General features: G+C 47.7%; 1 protein-coding gene across 1 annotated transcript in view; it reads left to right on the top strand.

The window, feature by feature from the left end:
* The first annotated feature begins 4,868 nt into the window (after nucleotides 1-4,868).
* The window catches only part of LOC141052856 (ovalbumin-related protein Y-like), an 83,372-nt gene continuing 65,575 nt past the window's right edge, over nucleotides 4,869-22,665 (top strand). The window contains exons 1-2 of the mRNA XM_073550164.1: nucleotides 4,869-4,924; nucleotides 8,850-9,025. Coding sequence (XP_073406265.1) covers nucleotides 8,858-9,025 — 168 coding nt within the window. The 5' untranslated portion in view covers nucleotides 4,869-4,924; nucleotides 8,850-8,857. The remainder of the gene's footprint in view (nucleotides 4,925-8,849; nucleotides 9,026-22,665) is intronic.

Raw genomic sequence — 22,665 nt, 5'->3', positions numbered from 1 at the left:
ATGTATCAAATATTCGATAAAAGACATTTACTTTTCATAAGACACAACATTATCAAATATGTTATCATAAAACATTCAAAGATTCTTGCAAAGTGCTGAACACTGCTCCCAGCTGGGATTTCTTGCAGTGTCCCTTGAGGTAGACATCATTCTTCGAAAAGTGTCCATTCAAAAACATCATCTTCACAAAGTGTCTTTGTTATCTTCACAAAGGGGTCCTATGTGTAAAACCAAGAAAGGGCACCTAAATAGGTGCAAACTATGTACAATAAAAATTTTGGACCAATCAGCGTGTATGATCTCTACAGTTCCATTTCAAAAGCAACGCTACCAATCAAAAACTGGGCAACATGATGAACAAAAAGACAAAGGCACAACTGATGCAAACAAACCCTCCTGGGTAACGAGATTTGGAAAAGTATATTTCTTCTACTGGTGATCCCCTCCTGGGGTTCTGGAAGCTGAACTGGAACTGTTCTCAGAGGTGGTATCTTCGTTATTCTGGCTACTTGCTAAAGGGTCTTGAAGCTGTGGCAAGTGGAACCCATGATGTATCTCCATGCCCATCAACTGTTCTTCCCCAATAGGTGGTTCCACTGTTCTGGTACGAGGTCTAGCTCCTAAGGCTTCCGCAGATTGTCGGCTCTGACAAGCCACTGCCTGGGGACTTGGCAGTGAAGGAATCTCGAGATCACCATCCCAAAATGATCCAGACCCCCCTCTGGCCTGTAGATGTCGGATCGGGCATGCCGGCTCTAACCACACCCCTAGCAGCATGGTCCTCCTCCTCTTCCCCATCAACCCATTAGGAAGGCTGGTGTATATACCTGGGAGTTCCCGGCGGCGCGGTCTCTGCTCTGGTGCAGGTGTGGGGGTAGCGGGCGCTGACCGGTGAGATATCGGGGTTAGCGGTGGAGCCAATAGCAGCTCTGGTTCTGCGGGGACGGCTGGCGGGACCTGTGCAGCCGCACCAGGTCCGAGCAGGGGCTCCTCTTCCTCTGCTTCAGCTCCCTGGGCTGTGTACAACTCCTCCGGTATCAGCGGCAAAGAAGGGACAGAGTACGCTGCTGGTGGCATGGCAGCAGCTTCAAGCTCTGTGGGGTCTGCCAGGGAAAGATCTGGTGCAGCAGCGGCGGGTACCGGTGTCGCGAGTACCGCAGGTGTAGGCCCCTCCTGGGCGCGCTGCCAGCTCAGTCTCCCCAAGGCCTCCTGTCTCAGCCACAGCCGGGTGGTCAGTGTGACTATCTCTTCTTCCAAATGCCAGCAGTTCATCTCGTGGATCGGGTTGGAGCCATCAGCCATGGTGCTGGGGGTTTGCACTTCCCCGTGCTCCGCAGGCCTCCTTCCCTCACTCTCCAAAATGGCGTTCTGGCATTCTTCTTCTTGCTCCGCCCTTCTGCTCACCACCACTCGGGGGGTGGGCCATGCATCTGTCACATAGTAATTCAGGCAGGGAAGGCCCAAGACTCTTTGCAGACTTTTCTTAGGACATCCCATCTCTTCACGCCCTTCTTCTCCGCGCCAGCGGCCATTTCTAATGTCCATTTTACAGTCTATTAAATTTGGTCTTTTGCACATTTTCAAAAGTTATAAATCCAAGGCACACAGAACCCGATGGTATCGGGTCTGGTCATCCTGTTCGTCACGCCAAAATTGTGTCGTCCTCACACACCCAGGGCAGCGGGGTACTTGGTACCGGGCCGGTGTCAAGCGGGAATGTGTCACAGCAGCGGTGACCCGGTCCGTGGCCCTGGTTGCCCAATATCAATGGCGGCGATGTTAATGGTGTTAAAGTTTATTAGAATAGTTTGTGACGCCACCCGTGGTGTTTGGCAAGTAAGATATTGAGCCAACGCTGCATGCAGATCCGCTGGGACTGAGGGTGTGGTGCAGCAAAGATGGTGTAGCTCCCCATAGGTGGAGCTGGAGTCCCAGGGAAGTGTAGATGCAATGGATGAGGTGAGGCGCAGAATGGTATAGATGTTGTTACCCAGGTGTAGCGGTGCTGGAATAACTGGAGGGCACCAGGGTGTGCGGTTCCAAGGCTTTACTCACTGTTTGCAGTTCACACACACGCCTGCCTCCGTACTGTGTTCTCCAGGTCAGGGCTCCAGCCAACCTCCAGGCCAGATAGGGTTCTCCCTTCCACACTCCGCCAGTATGTACCTTCACTGAACGACTCCTCCAATGCGCCTTTAGGTGCTAAGCACTCCAGTACTTAGTTACCCTGGATTGCCTCTCTCTAGGTGCTCCTTGTCTCTACTTGTATGACAGACAGCTGTAGCCTGCTTCGGGGACTCCTCACTGCATCCCGGCTCTCTATTCAGTTGATGTTGTGTCCCAAGTCTATGATGGAAGCAAGGCGTTAGTGGCGCACTACTTCTCCGGTGTCTGTTGCCGGACAGAAAGATCCAATCAACCTCGGGGACCGGGCCCCGGCCTTTGCGCTCTGGACTGGAAGGGTTCTCTCTCCTTCTCAACCTGCTTCCCACCTTCCTTCTATTCTCCTTCGTTCCAATCTGTTCTCTCTCTCTTAAGGAGGGTTAGGTTATCAATCTTATCAGTCTCTTTCTCTGGTCCTTCTCGTGCCAGCAGCCCAGATCACTGGGACCTGCTGCAGCACGTCCCTCAGACACCCATCTTCACTCTTCTCTCTCCCTCTCCAACTAACCACTAACTCTCACTCTTCCCACTCTTTTGTATCATCTCACTCCACCTGCCTCCCTGCACATCTCATGTTACGAAGCAGGGTTCCACGAGGGGTGCTCTGCTAACCCCCAGCCTGAAGCTGTTAGGTGGCCCCACTGAACTATCCTGTGTGTGGAATGCAGGTGTGGAGCGTGGTCAGGAGTTCCCACCTTACCTGGATGGTGGGGCACTACACCTTAGGAGAAGGTGCAGTACCTCTGTGGCGACTGAAGCCTCAGGGGGGCCACACTACAGCATTAGGAGTGGCAAAATCTACAGTTTGGTACATCCTGAGAAAGAAAGAAAGCACTGGTGAACTCATCAATGCAAAAAGACCTGGGCGCCCACAGAAGACAACAGTGGTGGATGATCACAGAATAATCTCCATGGTGAAGAGAAACCCCTTCACAACAGCCAACCAAGTGAACAACACTCTCCAGGAGGTAGGCGTATCAATATCCAAATCTACCATAAAGAGAAGACTGCATGAAAGTAAATACAGAGGCTTCACTGCACGGTGCAAGCCACTCATAAGCATCAAGAATCAAAAGGCTAGACTGAGCTTTGCTAAAAAACATCACAGCACAGTTCTGGAAGAACATTCTTTGGACAGAAACCAAGATCAACCTCTACCAGAATGATGGAAAGAGAAAAGTATGGTGAAGGCGTGGTACAGCTCTTGATCCAAAGCATACCACATCATCTGTAAAACACGGCGGAGGCAGTGTGATGGCTTGGGCATGCATGGCTGCCAGTGGCACTGGGTCACGAGTTTTTATTGATGATGTGACACAGGTCAGAAGCAAATAAATGAATTCTGAGGTATTCAGAGTCATACTGTGTGCTCAGATCCAGCCAAACGCAGCCAAACTGATTGGTCATCGTTTCATACTACAGATGGACAATAACCCAAAACATAAAGCCAAAGCAACCCAGGAGTTTATTAAAGCAAAGAAGTGGAATATTCTTGAATGGCCAAGTCAGTCACCTGATCTCAACCCATTTGAGCATGCATTTCACTTGTTAAAGACTAAACTTGAGACAGAAAGGCCCACAAACAAACAGCAACTGAAAACCACCGCAGTGAAGGCCTGGCAGAGCATCAAAAAGGAGGAAACACAGCGTCTGGTGATGTCCATGAGTTCAAGACTTCAGGCAGTTATTTTGTTACCTTGGCCAGATCTGTGCCTTGCCACAATTCTTTCTCTGAGCTCCTTGGCCAGTTCTTTGACCTCATGATTCTCATTTGGTCTGACATGCACTGTGAGCTGTGAGGTTTTATATAGACAGGTGTGTGTCTTTCCAAATCAAGTCCTATCAGACTAAAATGTGAGTATCTGCGCAAAGGGTCTGAATGCTTATGACCATGTGGTATTTCAGTTTTTCTTTTTTAATAAATTTGCAAACATTTCTACATTTCTGTTTTTTTCAGTTAAGATGAGGAGCAGAGAGCACATTAATGAGAAAAAAATGAACTTTTTTGAATGTACCAAATGGCTGTAAAGAAACAAAGAGTGAAAAATTTAAAGGGGTCTGAATACTTTCCGTACCCACTGTAAGTTTACATGCAGGTGAAAAAAAATGACTTACTCAATGACTCTGAAAACCATACAAACTGTGCTCCACTGCTGAAGTCAAATGGCCGCTACTGATCACTGCTGTACAAGGAATGATTATCCAGGCTGTAGGGCATTATAGGGAGGACCGCACTGAAATGCAAAATGATATGAGTCCGCTCTGCGATGTTTCAGCAGTGTGAAAAATGGTGATGGACCAATTTTTTTCTTTTGAAAATCGTGAGTCAAATCTAAAAATGTTTGAATTTGCATGAAAACATGACTTCTGGAAATTTGACTCAAACTCAGTACCATGCGGATCATAGTCTTGTCTCTATTTACTTCCCTTGTATTACACATTTGTGAGTTAAAAGACATAATGTGCAAGTTGGGTGAACCTAAAACTACTGTGTGCATTGTTAAAGTAGCAGAAATTATGCTCAAAATGTAACTGTCACCATTAGGAGCTTCTTTAGCCAATATAAAATATGTTATGTAATTGAGGGCAGGATGTACTAAATGAATGAGACATTTGATATTTTACAATCGCTTGTGTAAATCTACCCATATATTGCCAAACCCTTTAGAGCACCATGGTGAGTAGGAGTGGCTGAGGCTTCAAATGTCACCTGCTGCTCTGAAGTCCGAGACTCCTGCTTTGATAATCTAAGACACAAGATGTAAGTATGAGCTAAATTTATCATACTTCTATTCTTTGACTTTAGTTTCTATTGTAGAGAGATTGATTTCTTCTGGTCATGTGCAATTTTAGTTAAACGATATGCTCAATTCTAAATTTGACCCCTTTTTGGCATTTGTTCTCAATTACATTTATTATTATTATTATTTATTTATATAGTACCATTGATTCCATGGTGCTGTACATGAGGTGGGGGTTACATACAAATTACAGATATCACCTACAGTAAACAAACTAACAATGACAGACTGATACAGAGGGGAGAGAACCCTGCCCATTCGGACTTACATTCTACAGGATGGTGGAATAGGAGACAGTAGATTGGTGGGTTGCAGCTGTTCCGGTGTTGGTGGAGGTGATATCTCCAGTAGTGGTGAGGAGGTAGCGGGGTCATTGCAGGTTGTAAGCTTTCTTGAAGAAGAGGGTTTTCAGGTTCCGTCTGAAGGATCCTAATGTGGTTGATAGTCGGGAGTGTTGGGGCAAAGAATTCCAAAGGATGGGGGATATTCTGGAGAAGTCTTGGAGGCGGTTGGGTGAGGAATGAATAAGTGTGGAGGAGAGAAGGAGGGAAGGTATTGGGAGATTAGTTCAGAGACATATGGGGGAGACAGGTTATAGATGGCCTTGTAGGTCAGTATTAGTAATTTGAACTGGATACGCTGAGGGAATGGGAGCCAGTGAAGAGATTTGCAGAGGGGAGAAGAGGAGGAGTAGCGAGGAAAGAGATGAATTAGTCGGGCAGCAGAATTAAGAATGGACTGGAGAGATGTGAAGGTGTTAGCAGGGAGGCCACAGAAAAGGATGTTGCAGTATTCGAGGCGAGAGATGATGAGGGCATGCACAAGCATTTTAGTAGAATGAGGGTTGAGGAAAGGACGGATTCTGGAAATATTTTTGAGCTGGAGGCAACGGGAGGTAGAAAGAGCTTGGATGTATGGTTTGAAGGACAGGGCAAAGTCAAAGGTTACTCTGAGGCAGCGGACTTCCAGTACTGGGGGAAGCATGATGTCGTTAATTGTGATAGATAGGTCAGGTAAGGAGCTCCTCTAATTTTTATCTTGAATCAGAAATTTACATAATTTAAATAACTTCAAAATCCAATCAGAAATTAATTTAATCTAAATTATGCAAATATATGCAACTTAATGTCATATAACTATATCAAGCTTCACAGTAGTATGATGTCTAAGATTCACCAAAACTAGAACAGAAATATTTTTGTTTAGTGCTTATATGTTATGATTTTATTTTATGTCCGCTGCCTCGGAGTAACCTTTGACTCTGCCCTGTCCTTCAAACCGCACATCCAAGCTCTTTCTACCTCCTGTCGCCTCCAGCTCAAAAATATTTCCAGAATCCGTCCTTTCCTCAACCCTCAATCTACTAAAATGCTTGTGCATGCCCTCATCATCTCCCGCCTCGACTACTGCAACATCCTTTTCTGTGGTCTCCCTGCTAACACCCTCGCATCTCTCCAGTCCATCCTTAACTCTACCGCCCGACTAATTCATCTCTCTCCTCGCTACTCCTCTGCTTCTCCCCTCTGCAAATCTCTTCACTGGCTCCCATTCCTTCAGCGTATCCAGTTCAAATTACTAATTCTGACCTACAAGGCCATCTATAGCCTGTCTCCCCCATATGTCTCTAAACTAATCTCCCGTCCTCCCAAGACCTCCTTCTCTCATCCACACTTATTCGCTCCTCACCCAACCGCCTCCAAGACTTCTCCCGAATAGCCCCTATTCTCTGGAATTCTTTGCCCCAACAAGTCCGACTATCAACCACATTTGGATCCTTCAGACGGAACCTGAAAACCCACCTCTTCAAGAAAGCCTACAGCCTGCAATGACCCCGCTACCTCCTTCTCTCTCACCACTACCAGTGATATCACCTCAACCAACACCGGAACTGCTGCAACCCACCAACCTACTGTCTCCTTCCCCACCATCCTGTAGCATGTAAGCCCGAAAGGGCAGGGTCCTCTCTCCACTCTGTATAAGTCTGTCACTGTTAGTTTGTTTACTGTAAGTGATATCTGTAATTTGTATGTAACCCCTTCTCATGTACAGCACCATGGAATCAATGGTGCTATATAAATAAATAATAATAATAATAATAATGTCATGGTCATAGCAAATCCACATCCATTTTAATCTGTTGTAAGGTGCAATTGTATTGAATACAGTAAGCAACAGTTTATAGGTTTATACTATAAAACTAATTTAAAATAAATACCATAAAATATAAAACATTATAGTTACCAATGTGCAATATCAATTACAATGTGCATTCACAAATAAGTACTAAAGTTATTCTCTATGTCTTCCTTTTTGTATCACAGTAACTGCAATCTAATGTATTAATAAGTTATAGCAGATAAAGATAGATAGATAAAATGGAAACACAAATATGCATATTTTGTTTACTAGAAACACATATAAACTAATTACTGCCATAAATGCTTGCCAAATGTTCTCATCAAATACAGGCTGCTGAATTTATACACTTTAATATTTAAAGAGCAACAAGTTTTGACAGGGCGGTATGTAATTTGTTGAAGTTAGTTATTTAGGTATTGGCATTATTGCATTTAAATTACGTGATAATTATTAATCTATTTTCAAAGCCTAGAGCAAGGTTCAAATAGAAGTGCTGGCAATTATTGCATTTTTCCACTTTAGATAGTCCTATTTGGTAGAGAACCCCATTGGCAATAAACTGACTGCAATGTATGCTTCTGCTGGAACTATGGAACTATCCTGTAGTTTGTGGGGAAACAAGAAAAAAATATTTTTTAATTTGGATATTAGAGTGGTTGTCTAGTCTTTGGGTACAAGTGGGTGGTCATGTGACAGCAAGTATGCGATGTGCATAGTTCTGGCCACATTCTGCCTAGATATGAACGGCCACGCATATCTTGTCAGCACATGACTGCATGTATGCAAATCACAAACTTGCGGTAACACATTCGTCTGCTCTTGACATCTGCACTGGAGAATACTGACATCTTATGCAGTGCGCATTGTGAGGATTCACAAGGCTGCATTCATAACCAGTTGTGCTCAAACGTTTACATACTCCAGCATGATTTTTGCATTCTTGGCCTTTTTTCAGAGAATATGAATGATAACACCAAACCTTTTTCTCCACTCTGGGGATGGGGTATGTAATCTTTTGATGAGGATCATTTAGAAATTTTAGATGTTTTGGAAAACACAGTAGTTTGACAATAAATGGCTTCTCCCAACCACTAACCATGAGTGGGGAAAAAGTTTTGGTGTTATCATTCATATTCTCTGAATCTAGGCCAAGAAAGCAAAAATTCTGCCGGGTTATGTAAACTTTTGAGCACAACTGTATAGTGAGTGCACACTTGTTCCCTTTTAAGAATTTACAGGAAGGCATTAGACATCATGGTGTGCTCCTCTACAGCTCACTCAGCACAAGAGCACAAAACTTAGGTAGTTAAGCTCCTCCTACTTCCGCATACTTCTGCATGCGTCCTGCGTACCTATCTTTAAATTTGGGTATGCAGGATATGCGGATGTATGAGGATGAATGCGGATGCATTGTTTTGACTCGCCCGCCATCCGCACAAAACGGAACTTGTCCTGCGTACCCAATGTTAAAGATAGGTACGCAGGACGTATGCAGAAGTATGTGGAAGTAGGCGGAGCTTAACGGAGGAAGTACGTAGCCCTCCGCAAAGCCCCCGAACGTTAATGTGAACTTAGCTGTACACACTAGACATTTTAAAGTATGCTTTCATACATTCATTTCTTCATTCCTTTTTTTTTTAGCTTAAATCTTCTTCAGATGTTTCTTTCTATATTTTTTTGACTAAAATCATTCTTAGCAACAAACTTTTTTATAAACCCAATGTTTTATTTATTTATTTTTTTTAGATAACATCATGTCTACTTTAGAGGATGTTGTTGCTGCAAATAACTATTTTACTGTGGAGCTAGCAGAAAAAATGAGCAGTGATGAGAATATTGTGATGTCCCCCCTTAGCATGCTAACTGCTCTAGCACTGGTTTGTCTTGCAGCCAAAGGTAAAACTGAAACTCAAATGAAGAAGGTAAACATTTTCCAAAATTGCTGTGCATGTTTTAGAAATCTATGAATTTCCTATTTCAGGCTTGGGTAATGATCATATTTTTTAATACAGTGTTTAACAAAATGTTTCCGATGTTACTACTTTGGTTTTAAAGTTATGCACAAGCACATTTATCTAATTGCATAAACATATCTACTACATGCTATTTTTTTTGGAATATACTAGTGACAAGCTTTGTGTATTTTATAAACCATTTAATTACCTTATTGTGTTAAATCTGTTAAATGAAGAGATGACAAAATTTTATGAAGAAGTATATGTTAAGAGTCAAGACAATCATTGATTTTGCTATTCGGTGCACATTGAAAGGGGACTTTGTTCAGATTGACCTAATTCTCTTAACCCACGGATGATTAATTCATCTGAGCAGAGCTGACTTTCCTACATGTGTCCTAAATTGCAAACTAGACTGGAGAGAACCAGCCTAAACATGATGCCACCTTTTCACCAACTAGATAATGGGAAGGGTGAGAATGACAAGTTCCAACCTAGGTGGGTCTGATGGTGTAAATGCTATGAATTTAAAAAAAGATCAAAGCTGAATTACCTTTCTTTTTGTGATATGAATACATTTTCCTGCTCTTGCTAACCACTTAGATTACAAATAATAATAATAATAATAATATAATAATAATATTTTTTATATAATGTCAATATAGTCCACAGCACTATACAATTAAGAGGGGACATGTACAGAGATTAAAGACATTACAGAGTAACAATTCGACAGTTAAAATCAACAATTAAAGTCACAGCTACACAGTTCTTCATTGGTCATACAATTTTAAAAGAAATCTGTCAGAGATGGGCAAGCCCCTGGATGTTCAGGTCTGGCGAGTTCAGACAGTTAAAATAAATTTCGGGTAATAGAACAGTACCTGGACCTGAACACCATTCACTTGAATGGGAGACCGAACATCCAGTGTTTGCCATGCTGTCATAATAATAATCTTTATTTTTATATAGCGCTAACATATTCCGCAGCGCTTTACAGTTTGCACACATTATCATCACTGTCCCCTATGGGGCTCACAATCTAAATTCCCTGTCAATATGTCTTTGGAAAGTGGGAGGAAACTGGAGCACCCGGAGGAAACCCACACAAACACAGGGAGAACATACAAACTCCTTGCAGATGTTGTCCTTGGTGGGATTCAAACACAGGACTACAGCGCTGCAAGGCTGCAGTGCTATCCACTGAGCCACCATGCTGCCCATGTGCATGACAGTGCGGCAAACACTGCCTCTGATATGCGGTAAGATTATTACCACTGGTCAGACAGCCGCGGTTCCCACACTGTTAATTGATATCGTGAACCCGCAGCTGTAATCGGAGGTAAAAACTGGCATCTGGTGATGAGACTCTTACTCGCATCAGCCTACGCCTGTCATCAGTGCCGTATTTGGCATTCATGCTGCCCTAGGCACTGTAAGTGGTCACTCTCTCTATTGGTAAGTCAGACAACAGTCTCATGCAGCCATCAGTGTTACACGTACAAATTCTATCTGTATTTTTCACAACTACAGGTAACCATTATTGTCTATGAGGCAGTCCACATGTCCGTGATTTTTCAAGGACTGTGTGTGTGGCGCCCCCAGGAGTATGGTCGCCACAGTGGCATTGCCTTCCTCCAGGGAGGGTGATGTCAGGCTTGGAGGCAATGAAGGGTCTCTCTAACAGTTAACCTTGTCATGCAACACAGTTCCCACTCCAGGCCAGCAGAGGGAGCTCTGAACCAGAATTGGGGGAGGAGTACTCTCTGAGGGCCAGGAAGGGAAATGAGGAGTTAGTGTGAGGAGGGCAAAGAGTGTAGACATGTGGAGAGAAGCTGGAGGTTGAGCTGAGGATAGAGAGCTCCCTCCCAGTGATAGCGCATGATCTGGAGCCTGGTCTCCACGGTTGTATGGATACTGAAGGTCCTGCAACAGAAACCAGAGGAATAGGAAGCTGTAAATGCTATATTTCCAACTAAGACTCGGAGGCACAACAGCGACGGGTGAGCCAAGAGAGATAGAGGGCTACAGCTGTCTGCCATACAAGGTAGCTCTAAGATAAGATAAGAAGGAGGAACTTCAGTGTAACACAGTACTGAATGTACCTCAAGCCAGCACTAGGAAGGAGACTACACAACCCATCTGATAGAGAGATCCCTGAGTTGCTTCCAGGCTAGCCTGCTCCCGTGCCATCTGTAACCAGGACCCTGGACTGCGTTTGCCAAGTAAAGGTAAAGAAACTGCACCCTGTTGTGTCCTTGCCTCCTTCCTGCAACATCCTCAGCACTGCTACATCTCTGTGCCAAACACTGCACCTTCTTCCTAACCCTTTATCTACACTGCCCTGGGACAACAGCCCTACCTGTGGAGGGCTACAACATCATTGCTGCACTACACCATCTGTCCCAGAGGATCTGTCTGCAGCGTCGGCTTAACACCTCCCTTGCCGAACACCACAGGTGGCATCACGAATCACTTATAAACTTTATTTCCAACTCAACCCCTTTTACATGGGCGCCCAGGGCCACGGACCGGGTCACCGCTGCTGTGACAATCCCCTCTGAGAGACCGGCCCGGTAACGAGTACCCCACAGCCCAGGGAGGGCGACCCATGTGCCTGTGCAAAACTTAGGGAGAATTGTCTGTTTTTTACAGTACCACATATGAAAAGTGCTAATACAAGTCTATGGGTCCAGAAAAAAAACCATATCACACAGGTAGTATTAGTATACAATCTGTGCGCCATCCCTGTGCTGCCTGTGATTAACATTGCAAAGTATAACAGAGACTTCGTCATTTATTTATCCATCTGTGAAAACCATTGACGATAACTGATGGTAATAATGGGCACACGGACTGTACACTGATGATACACGGACTGTGTATTGATGACACACGGACTGCGTAGTGATGACACACGAACCATACACTGATGACGCATGGACCGAACACTGATGACACATGGACCATACACTGATGACACACGGACCATACACTGATGACACACGGACTGTGTACTGATGTCAAACAAACCAAACACTGATGACGCACGGACCGAACACTGATGACACACGGACCGAACACTGATGACACATGAACCATACACTGATGACACACGGACCATACACTGATGACACACGGACCATACACTGATGAACACGGACTGTGTACTGATGACAAACAAACCAAACACTGATGACACACGGACCGTACATTGATGACACACGGACCGTACACTGATGACACATGGACCGTACACTGATGACACATGAACCGTACACTGATGACTCTCGGACCATACACTGATGAAACACGGAATGTGTACTGATGTCACACGGACCGAACACTGATGACACACGGACCATACACTGATGACACAAGGACCGTACACTGATGACATATGTACTCTGATTACACACAGACCATACACTGATGACACAGACTGTACATTGATGATGCACGGACACTACAGTGATGCTGCACGGACCATACGTACACTGATGATGCTCGGACCGTACACTGATGACATATGGACCGTATACTGATGACACACGAACCATACAATGATGACACACGGACTGAACATTAATCATACGGACCGTACACTGATGACGCTCGGACGTACACTGATGACACACGGACTGTACTCTGATGACACATGGACTGTACACTGATGACATAAGGACTGTACACTTGTAAGGGGGTGAGATATAATGTCCTTCTTGTTTCCCTTCCTCTAATTACTGTTGATTTGTTGATGTTTACATATTGCTAATATTGCTAATGTATATGTTGAATGCTTGCAGTACTGCTACATATGAAGATGTATTACCACTCATTTTACTGGAACTTCCACATTTGTATATGTATTATCATGCTCTTGAGACTGCATTTCTTAATGTTATATTGTAAAGTAATGTACATTGATATTTATGTACACTTTAGGGTAAGTCAGTGCATCCTTTTTGGGGGACATTAGAGGGGAGTCACTTGAGTAGATAGTTTTTATACATAGGATAAGTGTAGTTCTGTTGTGGGCAACTTGATGGGGGCATACTAGTGGGCTTTATAGGTATAGCTGATAGGACATTTATAGAGGGTTAATTGTAGGAGGGGCTGCCGGGTAGTAAGAGAGAAGTTTGTAGGAAGTTAAGGCAGACGGGGCCAGGGTGCCCTAGTGTCAACATGGGCTATAAGCCCGGACAGCTCGGCAGCCACATAACGTTAAATCGCTGCAGCCCACGTTACCCACAGCCACTGTGCATCATAGCAGTGGGCTAGAACAGGAAAGGAAAGACGTGGCGACTTATTGCCTGGGTAGATTGTTTTGTTGCAGGAGATGAAGGAAGTTAAAGCTTCGATGAGATCAGTACAGATGGGCCGGATGCTTTACCAGAGGCAACCAAACCTGGTGACTGATGATTTTGATTCTGGGGCGAAACAGGCCTAAGGAATTGTCATCATGGCGAGGCCAGGCCAGGAAAGAACTGGGGAGCAGTCTAGGACGGTTTGGTCCGGGTGTGTAATGCACAGAAGTGACAACCAGAGAGGGAATGATGAGGAAACAAGTAAATGTCACGATGTACCAACTGTGGATGTAACATGTGAAGTATTCAGTAAAGAAAATATTAAAGTTAACTTGGACTGTGGCTCCATTGCTGGGTGTCACCTGGAAGAGAGACCGTCGTCATCTGGGAAGTGCCCAGAAGAAGCAGAAATTGGAGATGCAGGTACGCTGAAGAGAAGAGTACAGTTTTCTGTAGGGGAAGGACTGGACATAGATGTAGCAGTAATTCAGGTCATGACTACAGTCCTGTCTCTTCCTTACACACTGATAACACACGGACCGTACACTGAGAACACATGGACCATACACTGATTACACATGGACCGTACGTACACTGATGACGCACGGACCGTACACTGATGCCGCACAGACTGAACACCGACGACATGGACCGTACACTGATGACATACGGACCGTACACTGATGACACACGGACTGTGCACTGATGACACACGGACTGTGCACTGATGACACAAGAACCATTTTACACGTATGTGTTTAAACACAGACGAGTGAAAGATGCTGAAAAGTGCCCATTACCTTTAAATAGTAGTTAATGTACCCATTCACATTAGACTGAGGTCAGCTAAACCCGCAGATATAAAACATGTTCGGCCTACAATATGATCCTAGATTAACACATTCGTGTGTTACAATCTGAGAGAAGCCGACTGATATTTTCTCAGAGGTTGCTTAACTTTTTTTTCTCCCGTTTTGTTTCACTGAAGAGGCGCTCACTTCCAGCCAATACAAAACCCTTGGAAGGTCACGTTGTTATTGGTAATAGCAGGTACGCAGGATGCAGTGACGAGACGCGAGACTGAGATGTACTTTGAGAAGTAACTTTTCTAAATTGAAGCCACTAGGGCTATACTAAGCAACCAAAAACAATGTAACAATTGTCCTTGCAGGGACTCAGTACAACCAAACACTATTAGAGAGAACACAAATAACCTGGCAAAGGCCGGTTACTATAGGGCCGCGGTATGGCCGACTACGGGTCCTTATTTCCTATAGTGTCACTTATCTGTCCTGACGTCCCTCGGCGTCTCTGATGAAGCTGCTTTGGCGTCGCAGCCGCTGGGCCCAGCTGCTGAAGATCTGGCGTAGTCTTCAGGCGCCCCAGCACCCAAGAGGGGTTGGGGCACAACAGGCCCTGGGTGAGTCCTTTGATGAGGTAACCCCCTGTAATTGACACCGGGGTTCCGCTCGTTAGCAGGTTCAGGGAGACCCCAGTCCCCAAGCAGGAGTGTGTCACAGTTACCAGGAGTGGCGGTTGGTAGGCCACATGCACGCCCTGGGGCAGGGCAAAGAGTCTCTCTGTTGGAGAGGAGCAGGCCCCTACTGGGTGATGGCAGCTGCGGGCGGTGATGGACAGGCCGCAGCCGCGGGCTGAAGCGGGGCGGCAGCGTTCGCGGTCAGCAGTGGGCAGGCCGCAACTGCGGGCTGGAGTGAAGCGGCAGCGGCCACGAGAGGCAGCGGACAGGCCGCAACGGGCTGGAGCACAGCGGCATCGGCGGCGGACGACCCTGGGACGGTCGTGACCCCGGATTGGAGTGAAGCGGCTGTCTCTGGTCGTTAAGCTCGGCGCCTCCTCCCCGAAGGCCACTGTAAATCTCCTCTCTGTTGCTGGTCTCCTCTCTGGTCACTGTCGCTCTGGCTCTCTCACACCCCCACAGTCTCTTGCTCTGTGTCTGCCATTCTGCTAACTGACCTCCTTGCGCGCTCCCTGCCCCTTTTATACTCGCCCCTTCCCTTGCTGTCCTTTCACTCTCAGCCGTCCACCTTCCTCCTATGTTCCCCGGGTACAGTTCCCTTAGGAACCTAGATGGCGGTCCCCTTGGTTCCGGCCCGGACACTCTGCAGGGACTCTCCTCTCTACACTCCCCCATCCTGTATGCTCGCCAGTCCTCGGGCGAGGGCCTTAGTATACTTGGGTTGGTCTGCAGAGATGTCAGTTTTTGTTGCCCTATGAACTGGTCCTGTTTGTATCATTCGGGGGTTTGCCAGCCGTTGACCACTCGGAGTATCAAAGTTCGACTAGGGTGGAGTCTTCTGGGGTGTTGGACGGTGGTGGGCTAGCTGGTTCGGGCAGGCTAATTGGGTCAGTTGAGTTATCATTGAGTGGAGAGCCCATGGATATCGTGGGGAAGTCTTCTTCGTCGTCCAGGTCCCAGACCACTGGCAATGGTTCAGAGACCTGAGGAGTAGGTTCAGGTTGTACCGGGTTGGTGGAAGTACATGGGCGTAACATATTGCGGTGCACAATGCGAGTGGGCAGTGTTCAGTCTTTCTCGGGTCGTATTTCGTATACATGTCCTTCAGAGTTTAGACGGCGTAGAACTCGGTAGGGACTCTTCCCCGCGTGGCTCTAATTTGTTCTGGGGGCGTTGGTCTAGTACGAGTAATCGATCTCCGATTTGGAGGTTGAGAGGTGGAGATAGATTCCTTCCTGGGTGTTCTAAGTCTTGGATTTTGGTATGAACAATTCGATGGAGAGTTTGCAGCCGGTGTCGGTGATTTTGTACCCATGATGATACCCCGGTCCAGGGTTGGGGCTCCTCTGGGTCCAACTCTACCTCCGTGATCCCTTTGCCTTCTCATCCGAATAGCAGGGAGTAGGGGTATAGCTGGTAACTCGGTGCGCCCGGTTGTTATAAACCCATACTAGTTCAGGGACATATTCGGACCAACTGGCCTTCTTGTCACTCTCCAGAGTACGCAACATTTGGATTAATGTCCAATTAAATTGTTCGCAGGCCCCGTTTCTCTGCGGGTGGTATGGCGTGGTCCGGGATTTGTCAATACCATAGAGATGGTGTAGTTCCTCCATAATTTTTCCCAAAAAAACAGGCTCCTTGGTCTGAATGTATACGTTGAGGGCAGCCGTACACTTGTATGAACTTTCTACAAATTGCGGAGGCGACCACAGCGAACTTGGTGAAATGGTCTGCCATGACGAGGCAATGTTCATACCCCTGGAATGCAGGACCAATGGTCAGGTAATCCACCATCAGAAGCTCGAGGGGCACTGAGGTCACTATTGTTTGTACTGGGGCTCACTGGGCGGGCGGTTTGGCTAATTCGCATAGGCGGCAGACCTGGCAAGTCTCGTCCACAACAGCCTGCAAGCATGGATGGTAAATTATCTGCTGCAACCATTGCAAGGTCTTTTGAGCTCCGAAATGAGCCCCTTTTTCGTGGGCTTCTCGAGCCAGTTCGTTGAGTTGGGCTCTGGGCGCAACTAACTGCCAAATCGGCATAGATGTTGTCTGTGATGTCATTTTACGATACAATAGTCCCTTTCTGATAACCAGTCTTTCCCATTGTTGTAACATCAGCGACATGTCCTGAGTCAAAGTCTGTCTTTGGGAGTCAGTGGGCAATTTGCCAGCAGCTACCCATTGCCGGAGGGGTCCAATTTCTTCGTCTTCTTGCTGCTGTTGGATCCATTTATCACGGGATTGCTCCAGCATGCCCCTTAGTGTTTCCGAGGAGGATACTTTCTGGGTGGCAGCCGTGAGCACGGCGGCGGTGAGGGCGAACGGTACTGTATCTCTTCCCCTTCCAGTTTGTCGTCTCGACTCTTCCCTGGAGTTGTATGTCGGATCCTGGAGAGGGCGTCAGCGTGTACATTTTCGGCCCCTCTTTTATAGATGATCTTATAGTTGAATTTAGCCATCCGGGCCACACACATTTGTTCCAGAGCCCCCAGTTTGGCGTTCTCCAAAAGGGCCAGTGGGTTATTGTCAGTCCGCACCACCACTTCGGAGCCCGCCAGGTACTCTGCGAACCGCTCCGTCATGGCCCACACTACTGCGAGGAGCTCGAGCTTAAAGGAGCTGTAATTGTCAGGGTTGCGCTCGGAATCATGAAGTGAGCGGCTTCCATACGCGATCACTCTCTCCTGGCCATCTTGAACTTGTGACAACACAGCCCCTAGCCCATAGAGACTCCCGTCAGTGTGCAGGATGAACGGTTGCAAGAAATACGCATAAGCTAACACTGGGGCACCCGAGAGTGCAGCCTTAAGGTCTTGGAAAGCTTCTTTTTGGGGTTGTTGCCACTGGATTTTCCGTCCATTTGCCCCAGCGGTATTGCTAGCGATATCGCTATGTCTGATACTGACCTCCAACCGCTCCCCCGCTGGTTATCGCTGATCGCGCGAGAACGTCCTGGACCATTTCTCGTCGTCAGCTTCCTGCTGCGCTTCCTGCTGTGGAGACGAGCGACGCATGGACACGGGCGGGAGGACGTCAGGATCACCTTGTCTGACAGGTAAGTAGCGAACCCCTGACCCCTGCGATGTCGCTGGTGAGATCTGCCTGTGTGGCAGCTCACTAGCGACCACTTAGCGATGTACCAGCGATCCTGACCGCGTCATATCGCTGGTCGGGATCGCTGCTACATCGCTAAGTGTGACAGTACCTTTACGCCTTTCGCCGAGATCGTATGCCCCAAATATTTGATCTGGGTGTGAAATAGGTGGCATTTCTGGGGTTTTACCTTCAACCCTTACTTTTGCAGCCGGCCGAGTACCTGCCCCAACCGCCTCAGGTGGTCCTCAAACCTGGCAGCATAGATGATGATATCATCTAGGAGTACTAACGTGGCCTCGAAATTGAGATCCCCCAGACACCGCTCAATCAACCTCTGAAAGGTTCCCGGGGCGTTGGTCAGTCCGAACTGCATCCGATTGAACTCAAATAGTCCCATGGGAAGTATGATCGCCGTCTTAGCTCTGTCTTCTTCTGACATGGGCACCTGCCAGTACCCACTGGCCAGGTCCAAAGTCGAAAAGTACGTCGCCTTCCCCAAGGCGGACAAGGATTCTTCTATACGGGGTAGTGGGTATGAGTCTTTGATGGTACAGGTGTTCAGCTTTGATAGTCCACGCAGAACCGTAGAGTGCCAACCTTTTTGCGGACCAACACAATGGGAGCCGCCCAGGGGCTTTGGCTTTCTCGGATAACTCCCTTTCGTAGCATTTGAGCCAGTAAAGTTTTCACCTCTTGGTGAAATGGAATCTGCCGATATCGTTCGCGGATGGGGGCTGCTCCTGCCGTGGGAATTCCATGGGTGATGGCGGTGGTACATCCAAAATCTTCCTCGTGACTAGCAAATACCTGTCACGGTAACGTGTGACTGGACATGCCGCCTCCAGCAGGGCGAATTTATATGACACGCGTGACCCTGGATACACCACCCCCAGCAGGGCGAATTTAAATAATAGAACGTGCAGCCGGATACACCGCCTCCAGCAGGCGAATTTCAGTAGTACACGTATGTCTGGATACACCTCCTCCAGCAGGGCGAATTTCAGAATAATGGGGAAAACCAGGAAAACAATTACAATGGTGGCCCTGCGATAGGGAATGGGGACGTGGAGACCTCCTGCACTCCCCTGAGTCAGTGTCTCTACACTCCTAATGATCCCTAGGCCGGTTCCACACCGGGCACCAATCAGGATACCTGAAATACCTAGCTCGCCCTGAACCAATACCTTACTAGTGAAGTGGACGGTGCAGAAACTAATCCCACCACTGCACTAAAACACACATTGAGGAAAGTGACAAACAGGGAAACACCACTTAGCTTTGCTCTGTTGCTAATGCTCCCAGCAACAGAGTCCGACACCTGAGTGCATCTTTTCCTCCAACTGGATCCAACACCTGAGTGTAGCTTTCCAGCAACAGAGTCCCGCATGTGAGTGCAGCTTTACAGCAACAGAGTCCAGCATCAAAGTGCAGCTTTCCAGCAACAGAGTCCAGCATCTGAGTGCAGCTCTCTTCCAGCAACAGAGTCCAGCATCTGAGTGCAGCTTTCACCATAGCTGCCACTCCACCAAGCTTTGCAAGAACTCCTCGCTGACACCATAGCTGCCACTCCACCAAGCTTTGCAAGAACTCCCCACTGACACCATAGCTGCCACTCCTCCAAGCTTTGCAAGAACTCCTCGCTGACACCATAGCTGCCACTCCAGGATTCTGACTGAGCTGCCCGGGACTCTTCTCAAGTTTCTTCCTTCACCAAGGATGGTTGGAAAAGACCAATATCACCAACAGTGAGTGAAACCACCTGGTACACTTTTATAGGCAGGACCCAAGGAATCACACCTGCTTCATTATCATGTGCAATAACACCAATGGCCAGTGGGGGGCAAAACCAACTCCAAGCAACCAGCTCAAAGGAAAAAAAGGTTACTTATTCAAAACCTGTCATATCCAACCTGGATCATGACAATACCTTGTGGTACTGTCCGAGCAGTGCTTTTATCTGGGAAAGCTGGGCTGATGTTAGACCGGAGAGCTCGGCCCGCATTTGTTCCAGGATGTTTCGACCCTTCTCCTGAGTTGAGATCTGGGCAGCTTGTAGAGTCCGGATAGTCACTGCCCAAGGATTCTCGGATTGCACTCAATTGGACTGCAGGGGTCGGCAGCTGTTATGATTGAGTCACCGTAGGAGGCAGACACAAAAATAGAAGCTACGTCCAGAAAACCAGAGAAGTTGGCAACTATCAGATTGCAGACCCCTGAACCTATCAACACAACTAGCAGTAGCCGTGGGGGGTTCCTACGGTGCCCTAGACCCCTCGATCACAGCCGGAGAGCTAAATAGCCTAAAGACAGAAAAGGAAATCTAAACTGCCCCAGAGCAGACCCCAAAGTAAAAGGCAGCCCCCAACATATAATGACGGTGAAGCAAGATGAAAAAACACTCACACAGATAGAAAAATAGGCTGAGCAAACGATGGGGCCCAAGCTAACTAAACAGAACAGGAAAGGAAGGTTGCTGTCTGCAATCTGCCAAAACCCTATCAAAGACAAAAGCCAACAAGCTGATATGGAAAAAGACCCTGAAGCAGCTAGGCTTCAAAAACTAAATCAGCACTCAGGTATTTTCAGAAGACAGAGCTAAAGGAATTCAGCTCACCCCCGCAGGGAATGGCAGAAATCCAGAAAAACAAAGCAAAACAAAGACAAAGCACAAATGCAAAAAGCCGAGCAGAAAACTTAGCTTTAGAAGAGCAGGAATTCAGACTGGTCTCCAAGGATCCCACAGAGAAATCACCCGCAGGGCAGAAGGGCGTTGGCAGCCTTATATCCAGTCAGTAACTCCACTCAGCCAGTCATCATCATTAGGCTCAGGTGTTTGATAATCAGGCTCACTACCTTTCTTTACCAGAAGAGGGAGTTCCTCGGGCCTCAGTAGTGAAGGGGAAAATGAACTCACAACAGGCAGCACTTCTTCCAAAGGCCTTACTAGCTTGGCCAGTTTGGTCCGGGGCTTCAGGACGATGTCTTGGTCTTCAAGGTTGACGCAGCGCACCAGGACGGTCCCCTTCTGCACTGTGTTCTGGGAGCGAGCCATCAGTATGCCAGGAGGCAAGCGCTCCGAGTAGCATGGCTTCACCTGCATCTGTACGCCCTCCAAGGGTATCGAGGCTCGAATTGGCAGGGCCATCACCGTCTGCCCAGGGGGCAGTACAAGCAGGGGAGCCGCTGGCACGATGACTTTGCCCAGAGCCTCGCCCTCCCGGCAGTCCTGATGTACTCGCACTTCCTGCACCAACTGCTGGAATACCTGTCCTTGGGCTGTGCGGGAACCCCACTGCTTCAGGATCTCTTGCGTGGGATCATTGAAGAGCAGATTGCCAAACTCCCGCAGTATGTTCATGCCTAGAATGGCTGGATGCTGCTTATCGGTTTCCCCTTGGGTCAGAACCACTCCTGTGCGGCCGAGGGATTTTCCACACAGCGTCACCTGTACCCACACCACCCCGGCAACAGGGACCGGTAGTTGATTGGCGGCTACCAGTCTGATTATGGGCCCCCACTGGGGTCTCGCTGGCTCGGGGAAATTCTGCCGGAAATAAGTTGCAGGCATAGTTGTTACTTGTGACCCCGTGTCCACTAGGCACCGGACGGCACGGCCCTCGACTTCTGCCCATACCACGGACACTTTGCGACCAAATCCACCACCCCAAATCGTGTTTTCTGGCTCTGAACGGCATCCTCCCAGCCTGGAGTCCTCTAGTTTAATGGCCACCGGGGTGGTATCTCCCACGCCGCGGACACTCTCGGACGAAGTGGCCCAGCTCCCCGCATTCATAGCTCCGGGTCTGCGACGACCGACCGCCCCGAGTGGAGCGGGGCCGCCAGGGACCGGGATTGAAACTAGGCCGTCCAGTCCCGGACTCAGTCCTTCTTTTCACTTCGGCCAACTCGCCCTTGATGTTCTTCATCTCTTGTTTCATTTCCTCTACCCATTGAGGCTCCTCAACTGCATTCACGGAAGCCTCCACACTCCGGACCTTCCCCACGGGGACCACCATTCCCTGCTCCTGCTCTCGAGCGTGTGCTTGACTTCCCACCTCTGAAAAGTCCATACGTTGGTTCATTCTGACCTGCTCCCGTAATGCTTGCTTTATTAATGGGTCCCACAGTCCAGTCACCAACAGGTCACGTAGTGTAATGTCAAATAGGTCCTACCCCTACGCCGTCCTTCCTTTCGATGGCCGTGTGTAACTCTTGGAGGACATTCACATACTGGGTGATGGTCTCCCCCTCCCCTGCATCCGACTGAACAACCGGGTCCTTAACTCTCCCACGTTGGTTGGGTCCCCATGGGTCTGTTCTAAAATCTGTAAAACTCTATCAAAGGTGTTGCGGTGTCCCGGGGGCCTCAACATTACTGAATTCCGAGCCTCCCCATCTAATGCCATGAGAGCTACTTCGGCTTCCAGGTCAGGAGTCATCGGGTACATCCGAAAGAGTCCCCGCTTTCGCTCTGTCCAGCTCCATAGCATGGTATTGGAGCCGGAAAACCTTGGCAGGTTGCTCAGCATAGCCCCGAATGAAATGCTGGAACGGGGGCCCTCATTATCTGTTGAGTTCACGGCCCTGCCCTGGTCTGGGGCATCGTTGTCCACGCTCGGAGACTGCATCCTGCCGACTATGCCAAATGTAGGTAATAGCAGGAAAGCAGGATGCAGTGACGAGACGCGAGACTGAGTTGTACTTTGAGAAGTAACTTTTAT

This window comes from Dendrobates tinctorius, unplaced genomic scaffold, assembly GCF_039654945.1.
Source record: "Dendrobates tinctorius isolate UK_male_01 unplaced genomic scaffold, ASM3965494v1 ptg000163l, whole genome shotgun sequence".
In the NCBI taxonomy this organism is placed as follows: Eukaryota; Metazoa; Chordata; class Amphibia; order Anura; family Dendrobatidae; genus Dendrobates; species Dendrobates tinctorius.
Note: the sequence above shows the minus strand (reverse complement) of the source record. Positions and strands in the feature narration are given on the sequence as shown.